At 40.6% G+C, this 19,008-nt stretch overlaps 1 protein-coding gene across 10 annotated transcripts in view; it reads right to left on the reverse strand.

The window, feature by feature from the left end:
- Nucleotides 1–17,653, reverse strand: part of PPP1R21 (protein phosphatase 1 regulatory subunit 21) — a 76,622-nt gene extending 58,969 nt beyond the window's left edge. For 4 of the 10 annotated variants that reach the window (XM_055240941.2, XM_063616875.1, XM_055240939.2 and 1 more), the window contains exons 1-3: nucleotides 16,738–17,011; nucleotides 6,362–6,430; nucleotides 2,671–2,817 (exon numbers count right to left, since the gene is read on the reverse strand). In XM_055240941.2, coding sequence (XP_055096916.1) covers nucleotides 2,671–2,817; nucleotides 6,362–6,430; nucleotides 16,738–16,794 — 273 coding nt within the window. In that variant the 5' untranslated portion in view covers nucleotides 16,795–17,011. Of the gene's footprint in view, nucleotides 1–2,670; nucleotides 2,818–6,361; nucleotides 6,431–13,203; nucleotides 13,261–15,422; nucleotides 16,616–16,737 lie in introns of those variants that run through there. The other 6 variants (XM_063616874.1, XM_063616873.1, XM_055240940.2 and 3 more) reach the window with 4 other exon arrangements.
- Between the last annotated feature and the right edge of the window lie 1,355 nt (nucleotides 17,654–19,008).

Raw genomic sequence — 19,008 nt, forward strand, 5'->3', positions numbered from 1 at the left:
GAATAGCACTATTTAAAACATCTAATAATGAGCATTTGTTTTCATGTAATACATAGAACTGAGACTATTCATGGAACAGCCTAACAATGAAACTGTGTTCAAACATCAGTCACCACCCTTTCTCTGCTTTTTTTGTAGTCTCACTTCTCACTTAAAATGAACTCACCTACTAATCCAATTTGAATCAGTGATTTAAAAGCCCTTTGAAAACGGAGTAGCCATATAAAAAGAAATTAAATATCCATCATGTGTGGAAAACAAGAGGTGCACATGGAACACTGCAGAATGACGTATTCAGGGTCCTCAGTGCTTCCAAATTTGATGAGCTTTAATTAAAATTAATTCTCAATATTACACCCAAACCTCTGCTCAACAGTCCTAGGCAGGGATATTAAGAACCTGAAGAACATGTTTGAAGTTCAGATGACTATTCTCTCCCCAAGGGTCTTTCAGAATTTCCAGGGCATGTATATCTTTTTTTTTTTTTTCTTTTTGAGACGGAGTCTCACTCTGTCGCCCAGGCTGGAGTGCAATGGTGTGATCTCGGCTCACTGCAACCTCCACCTCCTGGATTCAGGCAATTCTCCTGCCTCAGGCTCCCGAGTAGCTGGGATTACAGGCGCGTGCCACCATGCCGGGCTAATTTTTTGTATTTTTAGTAGAGACGGGGTTTCATCATGCTGGCCAGGCTGGTCTCAAACTCCTGACCTCGTGATCTGCTGCCTCGGCCTCCCAAAGTGCTGGGATTACAGGCATGAGCCACTGTGCCTGGCCTGGTATGTATATCTTGAAAAAGTTTCCGAAGTGATTCTAATACATACACGTTATACCCTCTCTGTTGCCTCCTTTATTTGAACACGAACACTCTAGCAAATACTTCTATGTGGGGAAATGCATATGGGAAAACTATTAACATATAATTACGGCAACTGCCCATTACATGGGAAATATGGCCCTAGGCACTTTTACATGATCCCATAGAATCGTCACAACAAACCTGAAAGGCTCATTGTCACTTTGCTGATGGAGAAACTAAGATTACAAGGTTAAAAATTGTGCCGAAAGTCATAGATTTATTAAAGGCAACCAAAGAATTCAAGCCTGGGCTTAAATCTGAAGCCTGTGCTCTTCTGGCCATACTGAACTCCTTCAGAGTCACTGTGTGCCTTCTCCTTCCCTTCTACCCATTCTACTGTTACTGCTTCAATACATACATTTGTGGAGTGTTAGTCTATATACATACAATACTTAAAGACTCAATCACTACCTCTACCCTTAAAAAAAAAGACCAGCAACCTCTTAATCACAATGTTCAAAAGTATCAGATTATCCACCTTAGAGCAATAAGAATCCTGCCTTACCATATAAAACCATAAGGCAAAAAAACTCATCTCTAAATCTCAAGACAAAAACACCAAACTGGCCTCATAAGAATAAATGCTAAGAAATTACATCTGCAGTAAACTTACAAACCTAAGGTATAAGTGTTTCAACTGCTACTGCCTCCCAAGTAGCTGGAACTACAGGCACCTGCCACCACGCCCAGCTAATTTTTTCTATTTTTAGTAGAGACAAGGTTTCACCATGTTAGCCAGGATGGTCTCGATATCCTGACCTCGTGATCCGCCCACCTCAGCCTCCCAAAGTGCTGGGATTACAGGCGTGAGCCACCGCGCCCAGCCGCTACTTTCATATGAGTAGTAACACTTCAACAATCTCCCTCATTTTATTTGCTCAAACTTGGATTAATGGCAACCTGGTATAACCAAAAGATGTCAACAATTTTAGCTAATTTAAGATATTCCATTGTCTCTTCTCGGCCACTAAACCAACTACATTTGCTGCTAATAAATTATTTAAATTGACTATCATATAAAAATGTCCCTAACATTTAATATATATTAATAATAAGAGTCTGCTTTCTTGACCAAATATCCAGGTGTAATAATGGAACATTAAAAATTCAGGGCCAGGGCCAGGAACAGTGGCTCAGGCCTGTAATCCCAGCACTTTGGGAGGCTGAGGTGAGCCGACCACCTGAGGTCAGGAGTTCGAGACCAGCCTGACCAACATGGAGAAACCCCTTCTCTATTAAACATACAAAATTAGCTGGGAGTGGCACATGCCTGCAATCCCAGCTACTTGGGAGGTTGAGGCAGGAGAATCACTTGAACCTGGGAGGCAGAGGTTGCGGTGAGCTAAGATCATGCCATTGCACTCCAGTCTGGGCAACAAGAGTGAAACTCTGTCTCAGAAAAAGAAAAAAAATTCAGGGCCGGGAATGATGGCTCATGCCTGTAATCTTAGCACTTTGGGAGGCCGAGGCAGGTGGATCGCTTGAGTCCAGGAGTTCAAGGCCAGCCTGGGCAACATAGTGAGACCCCATCTCTACAAAAAATACAAAAATTAGCCAGGCATGGTTGTTGCACACCTATAGTCCCAGTCACTCTGGGGGCGGAGGTGGGAGGATCACTGAGCCTGGAAGCAGAGGTTGCAGTGAGCCAAGATCACACCACAGTACTCCAGCCTGGGTGGCAGAGCAAGATCCTGTCTCAAACAAACAAACAAAAAAATAATTCGGCAGTAGGGTCTTCTGTTAAAACCAGGATGCCCTGTAGGTGTCAGTAACTAACGACAAGGTCACACTAACTTGCCTGTATTTGAACCTACCTTGTTTTTCTTTCCTCGTGGTTCACTTAGAGCTAGTTCATCTTGAAGTAGTTCTACCCTCTTGGCAAGCTGCAGATTTCGAAATGTCAAACTGTCCATTTCCTGTTGTAGTTTTCTCAATGACTGATCCTTCATTTTCAGTTGCTCCTATATCAAAGTGAAAACAGATTGGTCCTCAGTTTAGCTGTAAGGTTTAGAAATTTTATTAAATATTATTTTTATTTCACCAAAATATAATCAAAACCTCTTGCTTTAGAAAATTCAGGTTGTATGTGTATCATTTCAGTTCTTAAGTTTTTAGCACTTTGTGAAAAGATAAACTTTTGGCTAAACCAAGTAAGTATAAAAATAAGAGCAACTATACTAAAGTAACAGATCGTGATCAACTAACACATCCTATGACAGTGAACAGACACAAAGAATGAGGCTACAAGTTTACAAACTTATTTTATTTATTATTATTATTATTATTATTATTATTATTATTATTATTTGAGACAGAGGCTCGCTCTATTGCCCAGGCTGGAGTGCAGTGGCACAATCTCGGCTCACTGCAACCTCCGCCACCCAAGTTCAAGCGTTTCTCATGCCTCGGCCTCCCAAGTGGCTGGGACTTCAGGCGCACACCACCATGCCCGGCTAATTTTTTTGTATTTTTAGTAGAGACAGGGTTTCGCCATGTTGGACAGGCTGGTCTCAAACTCCTGACCTCAGGTGATCCACCTGCCTCGGCCTCCCAAAGTGCTGGGTTTACAGGCATGAGCCACCATGCCTGGCCAAACTTAGATATTTAAAAAGAACCTCAGATTTACTGATGATGCCCTTCAGTGAACAAGAATGGGAAGAAATATACTTGTATTCCATTTTTTCTGTAAATCCTCCCTGAATTTAAATTAGTCAAAATGAAGTCTGTAACACACTTAATTTTTCTTCAACTATTCTGACATATCAAAGATAAAAATCAGTATCATACCAAAAATATTTTCATAAGCTGTCCTACAATAATTCACTTTAAAGCTAAATGACAATAGAAACAAAATCTAAAATATTCTGCTAATCTTTTTGACATACCCTCTGCTGACCATTTTGTTCTGTTTATGCCATAATGGGGTAAGAAAATGGGAAACTAAAGAGAAATATTTAGTTTCACTCAATTTTTTAAAAGAATTATTCTAACTATATTTTACTTACGATGTTCTGACAACTTTTTATTCACCGATTATCAAACACAGATGGCCATGTAATACTGTATATTTAAAGAACTGGGCTGGCACGGTGGCTCATGCCTGTAATCCCAGCACTTTGGGAAGCCGAGACAAGAGGATTGCTTAAGCCCAGAAGTTGGAGACCAGCCTGAGCAACATAGTGAGACCTCATCTCTATTTAAAAAAATAGAAAATAAAAAAATAAAGAACTGTATGTTTACTAATTTCACTGAAACAAACAATTATAAAACATGAAGGTCATGCTTTAACGAACAGATGATTTAACTGTATTGAAACAGCAACCTAGGCCAGGTGCAGTGGCTCATGCCTATAATCCCAGCACTTTGGGAGGCTGAAGTTGGTGGATCACTTTTGGTCAGGAGTTTGAAACTGGCCTGGCCAACATGACAAAACTCCAACTCTACTAAAAATACAAAAATTAGCCAGGCAGGGTGGTGCACGCCTGTGATCCCAGTAACTCAGGAGGCTGAAGCACAAGAATCACTCAAACCAGGGAGGCAGAGGTTGCAGTAGGCCGAGATTGTGCCACTGCACTCCAGCCTGGGTGACAGAGTAAGACTCTGTCTCAAAAAAAAAAAAAAAAAAAAAAAAGGAACAGCAACCTAAAAACCACAGGCTAGTGTCTACACTCTACTGACATTACCTGCATGTTGAGAACAGTGCTAGAGGGATAGAACAATATGCTCCCATTAAGGATAAAATAACTTTTTTCCTACATTTGTTTAGTAAAACCTTAATTTTTACTTGTAGTAGGCCTAAATTTAGGCCTAGCCCATGTCCAAACTATCATGTCTTTCAAATTTTAAAAATTCAAATCAATGAACATTGATTACACCTAACAGCTCACTGAAGGGGTAAACCCAGTAATAAAACTAAAAGCCTCCTGTAACACAGGACATCCTAATATTCCTGTCTAGCAAACTGGCAAATTGTCAGTTGTTGTACTTTAATTACAATGACTACTGTAATGAACAGTAAAACAAAAAATAATTTATTTTTTTCTCATAATTTACATTCTATAATTATAACATATAATTATGCTTATAATTCTTGAACTAATGCTCCAACTCCATTAACCAATCATTAATTTCAGAAAAGATCTATCCCAGCCTTTCGCTAAACTCCAGTTTCTGTAATGGGGATGATAATGTTATCTGACCTCATAGGGTTGTTGTGAACAATAAATAAGATAATGGATATAATGTACTTAGCACAATGCCTGGTATGCAGTGAGTGCTCAATCAATAGAACCAGCTGTCACCACGCCTACCACTGTTCCTACCATTGCTGCCATCACAGAGTTAATCAAACACAACCAACAAACAGAAGGGTATGAAACATCAGCGCAGGCTACTAGGACAAACTAGGAAAGACTTTCCCCAGCAGTAAGTTTAAATATTATTAGGAGATATAATGATCATTTCTTCAACAATTTTGGTAAAACAATAACTTGACTAATAAATCCTGACTATAAAGCTTCTTTTTTAATCATCTTGGCTTGGGTGCAGAGAGCCTGGAAGTATGGGTGGGGTGTTCAGAACCATCTCAGCCCTGAGACTGTGCTAACAGCACCCGAGGAGGAGACGCTCGGAGACAGATTTCTCTCCTGTAGAATCCAACAACTGGCTACGTAAAAGGACAATTTCTGGGGCTTAGTTGCCTAAGTGGAGCCACCTCAGACATATTACTGATCAGGGGCTTCTCCAGAAAGAGATAGGAGTAACAGGAATCCTAATCCCATCTGTCTAAAGAGAGCAGAGGGAGCAAGAAAGGGAAACAGCAAAAGAGTGAGCTAGACAGTATATTTAACTGAAACTTGGCCAAGAAGAAATCCAAATCCTAGAATTAATTTATCCATTTAAAAATATCACTAAGCAATATTTACTACATGCCTACTAGAAATGAGGCAGAAACAAATTCCTTCATCTATCATATTTCTCCCCTCAGTTAACAAAAGTGCTGATGGTAAAATGTATTACTCAAAGAGCGTCCTGATTAACACAGGTTATTACTATTAAATAGCTCAACTAAAGGCAAGATTTAGGGACTAAATGATTCATACAATGGAATCCACTTATTAGAGACCTCCCATCTGCTGAGTGAGAGGGATTCAAATAGGAATATGACATAGCCTCCCTCAGAAAGCTGTCTGTGATGACAACTGATAAGAAGCCTTAATAATCCAGATAAACTGAGCTAAGTAAAGGCCTTGAGGCACAGGAGTAATGCATTAGACAATGTCACATAATACCTTTTTTTATAATTTTTAGCTAAGGAAATCAAAGTACCTCATATTCTTACCTAAGCAAGTAGGAAAATTAACCACAAAAAACTGTATTACCGTCCCTTATCCCTAGTGAATCAGTGTCAGAGTTGGAACTTTAACCCAGAAAACCCAATGAACCTGCTTTGAGCAACACCAAATGCTAACTTAATCCTCACAACACAAATATCCTGTTGCCCACCTTTAAAGCTGCAGAATTTGCTTGTTCATCCACAACACCTTTTTTCAGAACCTGATTCTGAGCCCGAAGCTGAAAACAGAGAAAGCAATAATCAATTTATAATATAAAGCAATTGGTTATATCAAGGAAATCACATCAATTTTACAGGCATCATTACACTGAGTAACTAAGTAGCTTCTCACATATATATGAGAACAAAAAAGTATTAGACCCAAAGAGGGTAGTAGATACAATTCACCATTTTACAGATAAGGACACACAGGCTGAGTTGCCCAATGACATAAAAAAAAAATCAATGGCAAAATTGGGACTAAAATCCAGTCTCCTGATTTCTAGTGTGTCACTCTTTCTATAAAACCAAGTCCTATCTCTAAATAAAAACTAATACAATAATAGGGTACTGAATATGCCATGTTCCTTGAAATTCTGACACACCATTCATTTGTAAAATACACACAACTGGACTAATTATAAAGTAAGAATTCCACAGAAAAGGAAAATGTGGGGCATCAACATCCCAGCAGGACACTGTGCCTAATATTAGACATGCAAATGTCATCATCGACAATGGCCTCAGGCATCAGCTGGGGCAGTGTACAAAAGCAACTAAGAAGCAGGCTCCATTGAAAAGTTAATAAGAGTACCCACTTACATACGAATGCCCACTACAAACCAGGCACCAGTACTTTCATGTATTACTTCATCTAATCCTCACAATCCTATGAAGTGGGTACTCTAATTACCTCCATTTTACAAATGAGGAAACTAAGGCACAGAGCAGTTAAGTAGCAATGCTGAGATTCAGACTCTACCAGTTTGGACTCCAAAGTCATAATGCCAGTTAGACAATATTGGCTGCTATTTCACAAAGCTACATTTAAGTGAAAAAAGCAGTGAGCTGGAGAGGTGAGAGATGCCTTTGGAGAAAGAGGTAAAACTTGGGCTTTTTTTCACAGTTAATTATTAAATACTGAGAAATAATGCTATTTTAAATAAAGTATACAAATCAGAAATTACGCAGCTAAATGCATTTTTACTTATGTATACATCTATATAACCACCACTGGCAGAGTTTTAAAAGATAAAATTTACTTCTGTAATAAGAGGAAAGTATTCTCAGCGAAGAGAACATAGAGCACTCAAGTATAAATATACAAGTTCATTGTAGCTGAAGCAAAAGGTTTACAGACTAATATTCCCAGGGCTCAGTGCAGATATCATGAAAGACCAGGTTCTTCTCTGAGAAACTGAAAGAATGAGACATCCTTGTATGTGAGCTTTTAAAAAAAAAAAATCTATTTCTAAAATTAAAAATAAAAAATTTTTAAAAATCTTTCTAATTCTGCATAGCTCAGATCTGTCTCCTGAGAACAGAGAACAGAAATGACCCTTTTCTGTGCCAAAAGAACAGGCATATTTGAATGCTAAATCTTAAACTATTTAAAACTCAATGGAAAATTTAGCTAAGATTCTGAGATAAAATGCAGGAATACTGCAGGATATTCAACAGTTTGAGCAAAAAGACAGACTAAAAAGATGAGATTCTTCTATTTTTAGAAAGTTAGAGATGACAGTTCATTACCACAATAGAAAGCAGACCCAAATCTTTGCTCTGCCATTTATTAGACAATATAAACTTGGGAAATTCACTTAACCTTTCTGAGCTTCAGCTATATGGTCTATAGAATGGGTAAATTCATTTACCCTACCTTCCTTCTTCTGAGGCTACTGTGAGAACCAGATAAGAAACCTATGTCAAAGCACTTTCTAAACTATAAAATGCTCCACAAATGGAAACAGAGCTGTTATTATTAGAACAGATTCAAAATGACAACAGATATGTTTATTATAGTTTGCATGGTGTAAGGCATTGTACACCTTGATTGATATGGGGAAGAGATGTAAAATATATGGTCTCTATTTTCAAAGAACTTACACTTTAAAAGGGAAGATAAAATATTAAAAGATAACTAGCAATACTAGTATTTCCTGCTTGAAAAAAAAAGTAGAAGATATTAAATTCTCTAGAACACGGGTTGGCCAACTAAGGTCTGAGAGCCAAATTGGCAGGCTATTTTTAAAGTTTTATTGGAACATAGCCATACTCATTCATGTACGTACTGTCTATGGTTGCTTTTCAGGTACAATGGAAGAGATGAGTAGTTGCAACAGAAACCACATAGCCTCAAGCCTAAAATATTTACTGTGTGGCCTCTTACAGAGCTTGGTAACCTCTGCTCTAGAAGTTCAAAAGAGAGAAATACCACTTTAATGTTGACTTCCATGATGTAGTGTTTTACTTTTTAAGCAAATATCAACATAGTCTTGAATAATCTGCTACTTAGCAGAATTCAATAAATACTTTCAAATCCATATAGCCAAAAAAATAGCAATACTGCTTCAGTCTTTAGATTTTATTTCATAAATCTAAAGTCTTCAGATTTTATTTCATAAATCTAAAGTCTTCAGATTTTATTTCATAAATCTAAAGTCTTTAGATTTTATTTCATAAATCTAAAGTCTCTAGATTTTATTTCATACCCCTGTCTTAGCTGTGATCTGTAATCTCTTACATGTCTTCTTTGTGTGGTATGTAGAAGCTCCTAACAACTACTTCAAGGACTAAGAATGAAGCTTGAAGTTCACTGAACTGATAATTTCCTGTAGGACCAGAACCACAGCTATTAATTTTAAGAAAAAAAACTCATCTTTCATTTCTAAGGCACACTGCAGAGTATTTAAAGCAAATTGAACAGACTGCTTTGTTAAAAAGCAAAATGAAACTTTCAAGCTATTGCTGTTAGGAATTTAATATAACTGATTATAACAAAAAAATTAGGATTTTCCTTTGGAAAATATTTTTTGCTAAACTGGTAACTCAAACATGATTTCAATGGAACCATTTAACAGACAATGCAGCTTTTTAAGAAACTGTTATCTGAAACACCTATTACTTAGTAGTTAGAAATGGAGGAAGATGATAAGCTTGCATACTCTATTGCCATTTTAACTACCTTTGTGACATTTAACGCTTTTCTGCATTTCAGCATCACTTCTGCCACTCTTACTGCATTACTGAATGAGAAGCTTATAAAATCCTGAGCTGCTCTTATTAGCCTGGTCTTTTTTTTTATTTTATTTTTTATTTATTTATTTTGAGACTGAGTCTCGCTCTGTTGCCCAGGCTGAAGTGCAGTGGTGTGATCTCAGCTCACTGCAGCCTCCACCCCTCGGGTTCAAGCGATTCTCCTGCCTCAGCCTCCCAAGAAGCTGGGATTATAGGCATGCACCACCACGCCCAGCTAATATTTTGTATTTTTAGTAGAGACAAGGTTTCACCATGTTGGCTAGGCTGGTCTTGAACTCCTGACCTCAAGTGATCTGCCCGCCTCAGCCTCCCAAAGTGCTGGGATTACAGTCATGAGTCACCACATCCAGCCAACCTGGTCTTTTAGAATCTATCTTTCTCTGCACCAGTATTCACCACAGAGGGGAGGCAAATGAACACTGTTTCTGTTTTAGATTTAGGTATAAGATTACCGGATGGTCACTACTGCCTCTGGGAGTCCAGAATGGAGACTCCAATGCATATGACATAACTGAGAAACAACTGCCCTGAAGTCTCTATTAGTACAGAAAAACTCTCCTGCAGATGATAGAGCTTATTTTCAACAGCTGTGCACCAAGCTCTTCTGTTCCATTCAGTGGGGGAAGAGTACCTCTGAATCCCTCTTAATCCTTTTAAATCTCATTTTTCCTTGTTTTGTAATCTTCTGATTCATTTTACCCTACTTTGAGAGCACAGCCCTTCTTCACTTTGGCCAACCAAATCCCACCTGTTCCCTAGGATCCTACTTTTTACCTACTGGCCCTACTTCCTCCATAATTTTTCCTAATCACTCCCTGACTCCCTATGGCCCACAGAGAGCCTGTGCCTCAGTTCCTTTGGCACTTACTAACAACAAAACATCTCTTATTAAACTATTCAGTTTTAATTTTGCTTCTAAAAACAGTAAATTTTACATTTTACTAATATATGTATTTCTGTATAGGCTGGGCGCGGTGGCTCATGCCTCTAATCACAGCACTTTAGGAGGCTGAGGCGGGCAGATCACCTGAGGTCAGGAGTTCAAAACCAGCCTAGCCAACATGGCAAAACCCCATCTCTATTGAAAATACAAAAATTAGCCGGGCATGGTGGCAGGCGCCTGTAATCCCAGCTACTCAGGAGGCTGAGGCAGGAGAAATGCTTGAACCCAGGAGACGGACGGAGGTTGCAGTGAGCCAAGATCACACCACTGCACTCCAGCCTAGGAGACAGAGCAAATCAATCAATTAATAAATAAATTTCTGTATTCATTTCCCACCTGCCACGTTAAACGGTTCTCCATGGTAAAGACTACAGTATACTTCCTTGTATTTCCTGCCTGCAATGAAAGATCAATGCTATGGATACAGAAGGAACTCCATAAATTTTTAGTTAATTAATCAGATCAGTTAATTTGATTAATCAAATTAATCAAGTCAAATTAATAAATTATACTACCTATAAAGGTGTTTAAATGTAATACATTATGTAAGAGATTGCCATTACTTTAACAGTTCTCTTTTAAGACTCTCCAAAAAATTTGAACCTCATGATCCTATCAGACACCAAGAATCCTCAAAAGCCTTGAGCCTAACTCTCTAATGACCAGTGCCCAGACCTGCTCTCTCTAACTCTGGTTCTGGAATAGCCCAACTTCAGTGAGGCCTATCACACAGCCGTTTCTCCTAGGACACAGAGTGGTGGTAAGCTCACTATAACTTCTCTCATGCCACTTTGACAATATATGATAGGCTAAATGGCCCAAGATTTGGGATTTATTACCTTCAATCACAAAATGTTGGAAGAGTTTGTGGGGAAAGTGAGATGAATCACTCACATGCATTTTCTCAGCTAATCCTCAAAAATCTTGTGTTAGAACCACTTTTACATGGCTGTCTTCACACAGTGGACTTTTTTGACATTTATACATATTTTAGAATCCTATAAAATAAATCTTTAAACATACAGTCTTTTCTTCAACACAAAGTGGCGTGTGCAAGACAACCCTATGCCGCACCAAAACCCTGATTCAAAGCTTCAGAATACTGAAGTCATGTGCAGACCCCAGCTGCAGTATCTGGCCTGGATGACCCCTAAAACTCCTTCCAGTTCTAACATTTTAAGTATTCCAAATTACTGGGAATCCTACTTAAGTCTTTCTTTCTGCCTACTTACTTGTTCCTATCCCAGGACAGGGATAAAGTATGTGCAGGCTATATATTATGCAGCAGTAGCTGGGGTTACTTTGTCATTGAGGCAGGAAAAAACTCACATCTGCCTCAAATGGCATCCTTTCTCCTGCTCCTGCTCCCAAGCAGGGAAACTCACTAGGACAAAATCCCAACCCTTGCAGTTTAGCTGGCCCTTGGTGAATGGGTGAGTAAATCAGTTAAACTAAAGAGGAAGAGGAGGCCGCCCCCTGTCTTTCTAGGGCCTTGTCCCAAGTGTGGTCTTTGGACAGCTGCAATAGTTTTACCTGGAGGCAGAATCTCAGGCCCCACCCCAGACCTACTAAACCAGAATCAGCAGTTTAACAAGGTCTTCAAGTGAGTCATTTAGACATTTACATCTGTGATGAGCAGACCCAGGGTCTAAGCTAGCACTGTCCAACAGAGTACTCAATAGCTACATGTAGCTATTTAAATTAAATTATTTAAATTAAATAAAACCTAAAATTCAGTTCCTCAGTCACACACTAGCTACGTTTCAAGCACTCAACAGCCATGCATGGTTAGTGGTTACCCTGCTGGACAGCACAGATACAGAACATTTTCATTCTCATGGAAACTTCCATTGGATAGCACTGAACACAAACCTGTTTTCCAACCCAACTTTACTAGTGAATCCTACCCACACATCGGGGCCAAAAAAAAAAAAAAGCTCATACTCAATTTTAATCCTATCCAGCTCCTGAGTCTACTTCTCTATAAAAGTGGGTGATAAATCAGGTACTGCCAAATCCTGTTATCTGGAGAGCAAACATGCTGGATCAAAACTGACCCTTTCTCCATATGAGTAGCTGTGTACTAAGAGTATAAGTCTAAAAAGTTCCCAAAGTCCCCTTTGTACGTAAAGGAAGCATCAGTTGCAAAGTAAACTGTAGAGAAATAATGGATGTTTGGCTTTCCTGCTGGCATCCATTGTCTCAAAAAAAAAAAAAAAAAAGATCTTTAAAAAGATTATGTTTTTTTGTTTTTTTTTTTTTTGAGACGGAGTCTTGCTCTGTCGCCCAGGCTGGAGTGCAGTGGCGCGATCTCGGCTCACTGCAAGCTCTGCCTCCCGGGTTCACGCCATTCTCCTGCCTCAGCCTCTCTGAGTAGCTGGGACTACAGGCGCCCACCACTACGCCCGGCTAATTTTTTGTATTTTTAGTAGAGACGGGGTTTCGCCGTGGTCTCGATCTCCTGACCTCGTGATCCGCCCACCTCGGCCTCCCAAAGTGCTGGGATTACAAGCGTGAGCCACCGCGCCGATATTTATCTCTGCCAAGGCTACTATCCCAATACCATTCCTTGAGCAATGATTTTCAAATGTTAGCATGAATCCAATCACTGGAAAGGTTTGTTACAACACAGATTGCTGGGTCTCACTGCTAGTTTCAGATTCAATAGGTGCAGGATGGACCCAAGAATTTACATTTCTAACCGATTCCCGGATGATGTTGTTTCAGGTTCCACACTTTGAGAATCATTGACCCAGGGTAACACAAACATTGGGAAGACAATTAGAACTTGAAACTTGCTTACACACATACCACGGTGCCAGGCAGGAGTGCTCCCACAAAGAAAGCAGGCTAAAATCAAAGGAGCCAGAACTCAGCACTTTTTGCCTCTCTTCTCCATAATGAGACACAACACAGCATCAGAAGCAGAGCAGGTCATGGAAGAAACAGCAAGTCAGAAATGGTCTTTCATCCTTAATCTATAATGTAGCAACTGAGGTCTTGATTAACTTTCCCTCACATCTCAAGGAGGTAGCTTGCATCTGTTATTTATTAACTTCACAAACCTCTGAAAACCAGCCTCTACACACATTCATTCTCCCTCCCCAAACTCTATGGAACCTGAAATTTTAAAAACCTCAAATGACCCTCTAATTCCCCAAACCACTGGGCCTTAATCTCCATTTTTACTAACCTTCCTGTAACACTTTCTTTTAGCAATCTGTTTGCCTCAGCAATTCTCATCTGCTTCGACCTCCACAGTTCATCTTTTATCTAATTGGACTCTCAGTCTCTTTAATGGGAGCTCCTCAGACCACTATTTGTTTTTTTTTTTCTTCCTTTTCAAGAGGAAAGATTATGAGAGATGGGACCTTTCCTGGAACAAAGGCTGAAATCTGCATTAAAGAAGAATGAGAAGATTCTGCCAATGTCCTTGGGCTTAGGGATCATGCTTGCTGCTCTCTTGATGGGCTTCCTTCTACAGATTAAGAGGACATCTTTTTCCTTTGTATCCTAAATAAGGCAGAAAAATTATGTAACTGGATTTCAGTATCAGCCCACGATACCTGTACCAGGGAAGATAATAAAAAGGTGGAATACCCTTAGGCATAGGGCTGGAGAGAGAGCATAGAGCTTATCTAGAAACTGCCTGCTACTAGAATTGACAAGGAATAAAAAGCACAAGAAATCTTTTGATCAGGATCTGTTCTCCTGTGTTCTGAAATTCCCATCACATGGCAATTAAAAGAATGAAAAATGGCCTGGTCCAATAGGGGAGATGACCCCAAGTCTGGCAGGCCTCCTACAGTCTCCTTAGCATCTCTTCCTCCTCCAGGCACATCCTCCCCACAGGTGGTTCCCAATTTCTACCCTGATTAACTGTCAAAGTGCATCATGATGGGACTTACTCCTAAAGTGCCAGCCTTTGTCCTGACTTTTAGCCAGTCCGTGTCCATTAGAAAGTTTCAGCCATTGCTTCCAACATTACCTCATAATATGTGAATAACAAATTTAGTGTGCCTTCCAACCCTAAAATTCCTCAACCGTATCTAACCTCTCTTACAGCCCTTCACTCTGAACGGGCTCTTCTTCCCGCTGGCCCTCATTGTGTCAGTGGCAGTCATGTTCCCTCACCTCAGAACTGCAGGGACAACTCTGAGTCTTCCCACGCTCACCAAGTCCCAAAATGAATGAGACACAAGGATGAGTGCCTTATATCTTTCGTTAGTGCCATGCACATAGCAGGCACTCAAAAAATGGAAAGCAGAAAAGCATTTTTTAACCATAATTCCTGAATCTAGCTCCTTCTCTGTAGCCCAGAAGTCACTAACTTTATATAATCCTACATTACTCTCTCCAAAACAAACAGTCTACTGTCTGCTTTTTTCCCACCAATCTTTCCCTATTTCAATACATCCTTCACAGTTATCAGTGTCCTTGCTAAAAGTAAGGTCACTCCCCTGCTTAACCTTTGGCATCTCTCCATTACTCAAAAGGTAAAGTTCACTCTTCTTGCCTGACATCCACAACCTTTCATGATAGGGTCCAAATTATCTCTCCTACCTCATTTCACCACTCTGCCATGTGAAAGCTCATTAAGATTGAGCTTTCGTACCAGCAAACACGGACTGTTCCCTTTGCCTGGAAAGCTACCACTCCCTCATTTCGTCTTCTCTAATCCCCAATATAACCTCAACGCTTACCCAATGTCTTCGGTAGTCCCACTGAACTAACACTTGTCATACTATATCATAACTATGTACTACCTTAGAATATTCCATTAAAGGTGACTTGTTAAGCTGGAACCCTGCCTCACTCAACAGACCCTGGCAGACTGCTCAAAGGGGGCACATATTGTCTGTTAAACAAGCTTACATATCCAAAAACTTTTCAGTTTTTATTATTTTGGGAGGCTATACAATTATTTCAGCAATGTAGTCCCTACTCAAAACATTTTGGAACTCCCCTCTTGCCATTTGGAATGGCCTTCTGAGCTTGCTGGCTCTGGAGAAAAGAATCAGCCCCCTTGCTTTATACTCACGAAATATTTTCTTATTTTTTCCCTTCTTTTCACGGGTGTTGATCATGAGACATTTTCAACCAAAAATAGTAGAGCCAAATTTGAGCATTGCCAACCTCCACCCACCTCCCTTCATCACATGGATTTGTTCCAAACAACTTCTGGCCTTCAAGCAAGGAAACACTCCTTCAAAAGATGAAGACTTGCCATCACTAACATTGTGCCACCGGCTCTTAAGACAATTTCAAATGGAAATGCAACAAAGTTTTGCTAATGGTAGCATCACTGAAATAAATGTAGTGTCTCAAAAGACTCCTATTTGATGATGAAGAATTAAGTGTGTATGTTTAGGCACAAGTTTTATTTTTCAAAGAATATTTCATCTTGCTATTTGTTGAATTAAATCTTAAGGAATAAAATGTGTCTCAGTTTCTCCAAATTGCAAAAAGGAATTACCGTCTTTCCATTGACTCCATGAATGCCAAGATCACTGAAAACTAAGCTTAATGACTGTTGAATCAATTTCCAAAGATGTAAAATTCTGCTTTAATAACTTCATTAAAATATTCTTAAACTAGAAACACCCTACCCAGAAACTGCAGCATCCTTTTCCAAGGAAAGGGTTCTATCAAAGACTGATGCCATAAACACGAGAAACGGGCAGCTCCCCATGTTGCTTAATGTGCATTGAGCACCTGCTGGGTGTCTGCCCCATTCCGGGTGACCGAGGGACAAGAGAAAGAAAAAGATAGAGTCGTAGCACTCAAGCTTTCAAAATCATTCCTGACAACCTCTTGCCAAAGCAGTGAATACATTCATAACCACCCATCCCTGGTGAAGCAGTTTACCCGAATGTCTCTATTTACCCTCTCGAATTGATTCGGGGGAAGATAAATCTCTTTAACCTCATATCATCCCTGTGGGAGGGGAGAAGGGTTGATCTTCCCCATCCCTAGGCTGAGAATATTGAGGAAGCAGTGAGGTGAGGAGTGGTCCACACCTTTCCCTTCCCTTCTTGGCCAGCATTAGAGGCCAGAAGCCAGAATTTCTGACATCCCAGTCCCAAGCCCGCTACTTTAGTGAAAAGGAAGAATCAAACTCCAGCTTCTCCCTGCAAAAACGCTCACGGACGCAGACACCGCCCGGCCCATCTCCTGGGAGCTGCAGGTGGAGGCACCGTAATGGTGGACGGAGGCGGCTGAGGGGAAAGGTGGGGCGCGCTCGCGTGCCCCTCCCGCAGTACCCCTCGGTCCCGACAAGTTGCTGCCACGGCAACCTGAGGCCGCAGGGCGGGGGACCCCCTACTCCCAGACCACGATGGGTACCTTCGAGTACTCCTGAGCCAGCTTCTGGTACTTCCCCTGCAACTCAGCCGAGGCCATGGCCTCCCCCGCCCCGTACAGGCCAGGCCGTACAGGCCAGGCCGCCCAGGCGGCTCAGCCTGTCTCCCGCCCCCAAACCCAGACACGCTCCCGGGAACGGCTCAGGCAGTCTCTGCCTGCTTGGCCACCGCCGCCGCCGCACCTCCTCCTCCACTTCCGGGTTCGCGGGGTGGGAGCAAGGTGGAGTGGGGCCGGAGGCGGAGCGACTACAGAGGGCGGGGCGACGTCTTGCGTCACTGCCCCACCCTTCGCGCCCGAATACGTGCGTGCGTATCCTCGCTGGCGTGCCTGGGCTGTGCCTCTGGGACCAGGGGGCGCCATCTTGACGCATGGTCCAAGATGGCGACCTGGAAGGCAGAACGAGAGAATCAGGACGGGAAGAGACTCATGAGAGCTTATAGAATGGGCGGGGGACCTAGGAGGGACGATAATTGCGAAGAGCAGAGGGCCGGAAGAAGAAACATTCTAAGCGCATCAAGAATTCTGGCCTACTCCCCACAGCCCCGGGTTCCCATGGCAACCGCCTGGCGCTTGATGGTTACCTCTTTCAGAACAAGCATGGAAAGATTTGTGTATTTGGCTGTTTTGTCATCCGCATATGATAGCACAGGACATGCTCTGCACTGTAAACTCTCAGACCTCCCCGATATTTGTAACTTTGGGTGCTGCCGCTGGCCCTGGCTCCAAACCTTCACTGTCCTGTATTTTGACATTTCTTTGTGTCCGTCTCTACCCACTTCATCCGCCCGCTCCTTCCCCTTTACACACACCACATCAGAGCTTTTTTCTGGGGACTGAGTAAAAGACCTTTAGGAAATTTCAGGTATCGATTCCTTCTATGCATGCAGAGTAGATATGAACAGCAAAAATAAAAAAAGTTGAAGCAGAAATAGTCTGCCTGAGAGATTTTATGCGGATATTGCTTGAATTAAAAGTCTGCCTCATTCATTTAAATTTTTTAAAGATATTGTTCTAAGTATTGTAGGCATTGCAACATTAAAATGTTCATTAATAGAGAAATGAATAAATACAGGGTATATGTTTGCCATAAATCACAATATGGCAGTTAAAATTAATAACCTAGATCTATATATGTATATATAAACATGGCAAAACCATGTTAAATGTAAAAAGCAAATTGCAGTATACTGTAGTATGAAATGATACATTTTTAAAATATAAAGTAACGTTTTTATTGTTCAGGGACACATGTACTAAAAATACAGAAACAGGAACTGGAAGGGAACACGTCAAATTCTGGATAGTAGTTGCCTTTAGTGAGAAAAAGGGAAAGGAGATGAAACTGGAGAGGACAAGGGGGCATAAATTTTCTCCTTATTTCTTTAATTTTTTACAGTAAGTATAACAAGATTTTAACGTTTATTAGCTAGGTAATAGGTACAGGAATGTTATATTGGCACTTTAGAATGCTTGAAAATTTCCATGATTAAAAAAGTATTAGTGCTATTTTTCTTTGACTATTAGCCAGGAATTTTATAGTGAAGGGCTGAGCCTATGTGCATTTTCAGCCACTATAGTGTGTAAGAGAATTACAAACTTTTTTTGAATATTCATAGTTTTCAATTTGCTCGTAGTCAGATCCCACTGTCCAGCAAACTTTCAGAACAATAATTTTTAAAATTATTACTCTTAGTTTTCTATGGCACCACCAAGAGGTAGAATTAAATATTGTAAGTGTATCTCAATGCTATGTAAAATAATGGAATTTTTTATTATTTAAAAAATTGCCGGCCGGGCGCTGTGGCTCACGCCTGTAATCCCAGAACTTTGGGAGGCTGAGGCAGGTGGATCACCTGAGGTCAGGAGTTAAAGACCAGCCTGGCTAACATGGTGAAATCCTGTCTCTACTAAAAATACAAAAATGAGCCTGGCGTGGTGGCAGGCGCCTGTAATCCCAGCTGCTTGGGAGGCTGAGGCAGGAGAATTGTTTGAACCCAGGAGGTGGAGGTTGCTTGAACCCAGGAGGTGGATGGTGCCACTGCACTCCAGCCTGGATGACACAGCAAGACTCTGTCTCAAAAAAAAAAAAAAATTGCCATCCCAGAGATGACATTCCGAGGAAAGAATTTGCAGTGTTAGCCAGAGAGCCTGTATAAGTTCATTTTACTGAATTTAGAATTTTATTTTGCTCTAGTGAATCCAGTTGCTCTATCAGATGCATTGTTTTAAACTCCCAATTGATAAATCTGAATA

This window comes from Symphalangus syndactylus, chromosome 14 (assembly GCF_028878055.3).
Source record: "Symphalangus syndactylus isolate Jambi chromosome 14, NHGRI_mSymSyn1-v2.1_pri, whole genome shotgun sequence".
Lineage (NCBI taxonomy): Eukaryota > Metazoa > Chordata > Mammalia > Primates > Hylobatidae > Symphalangus > Symphalangus syndactylus.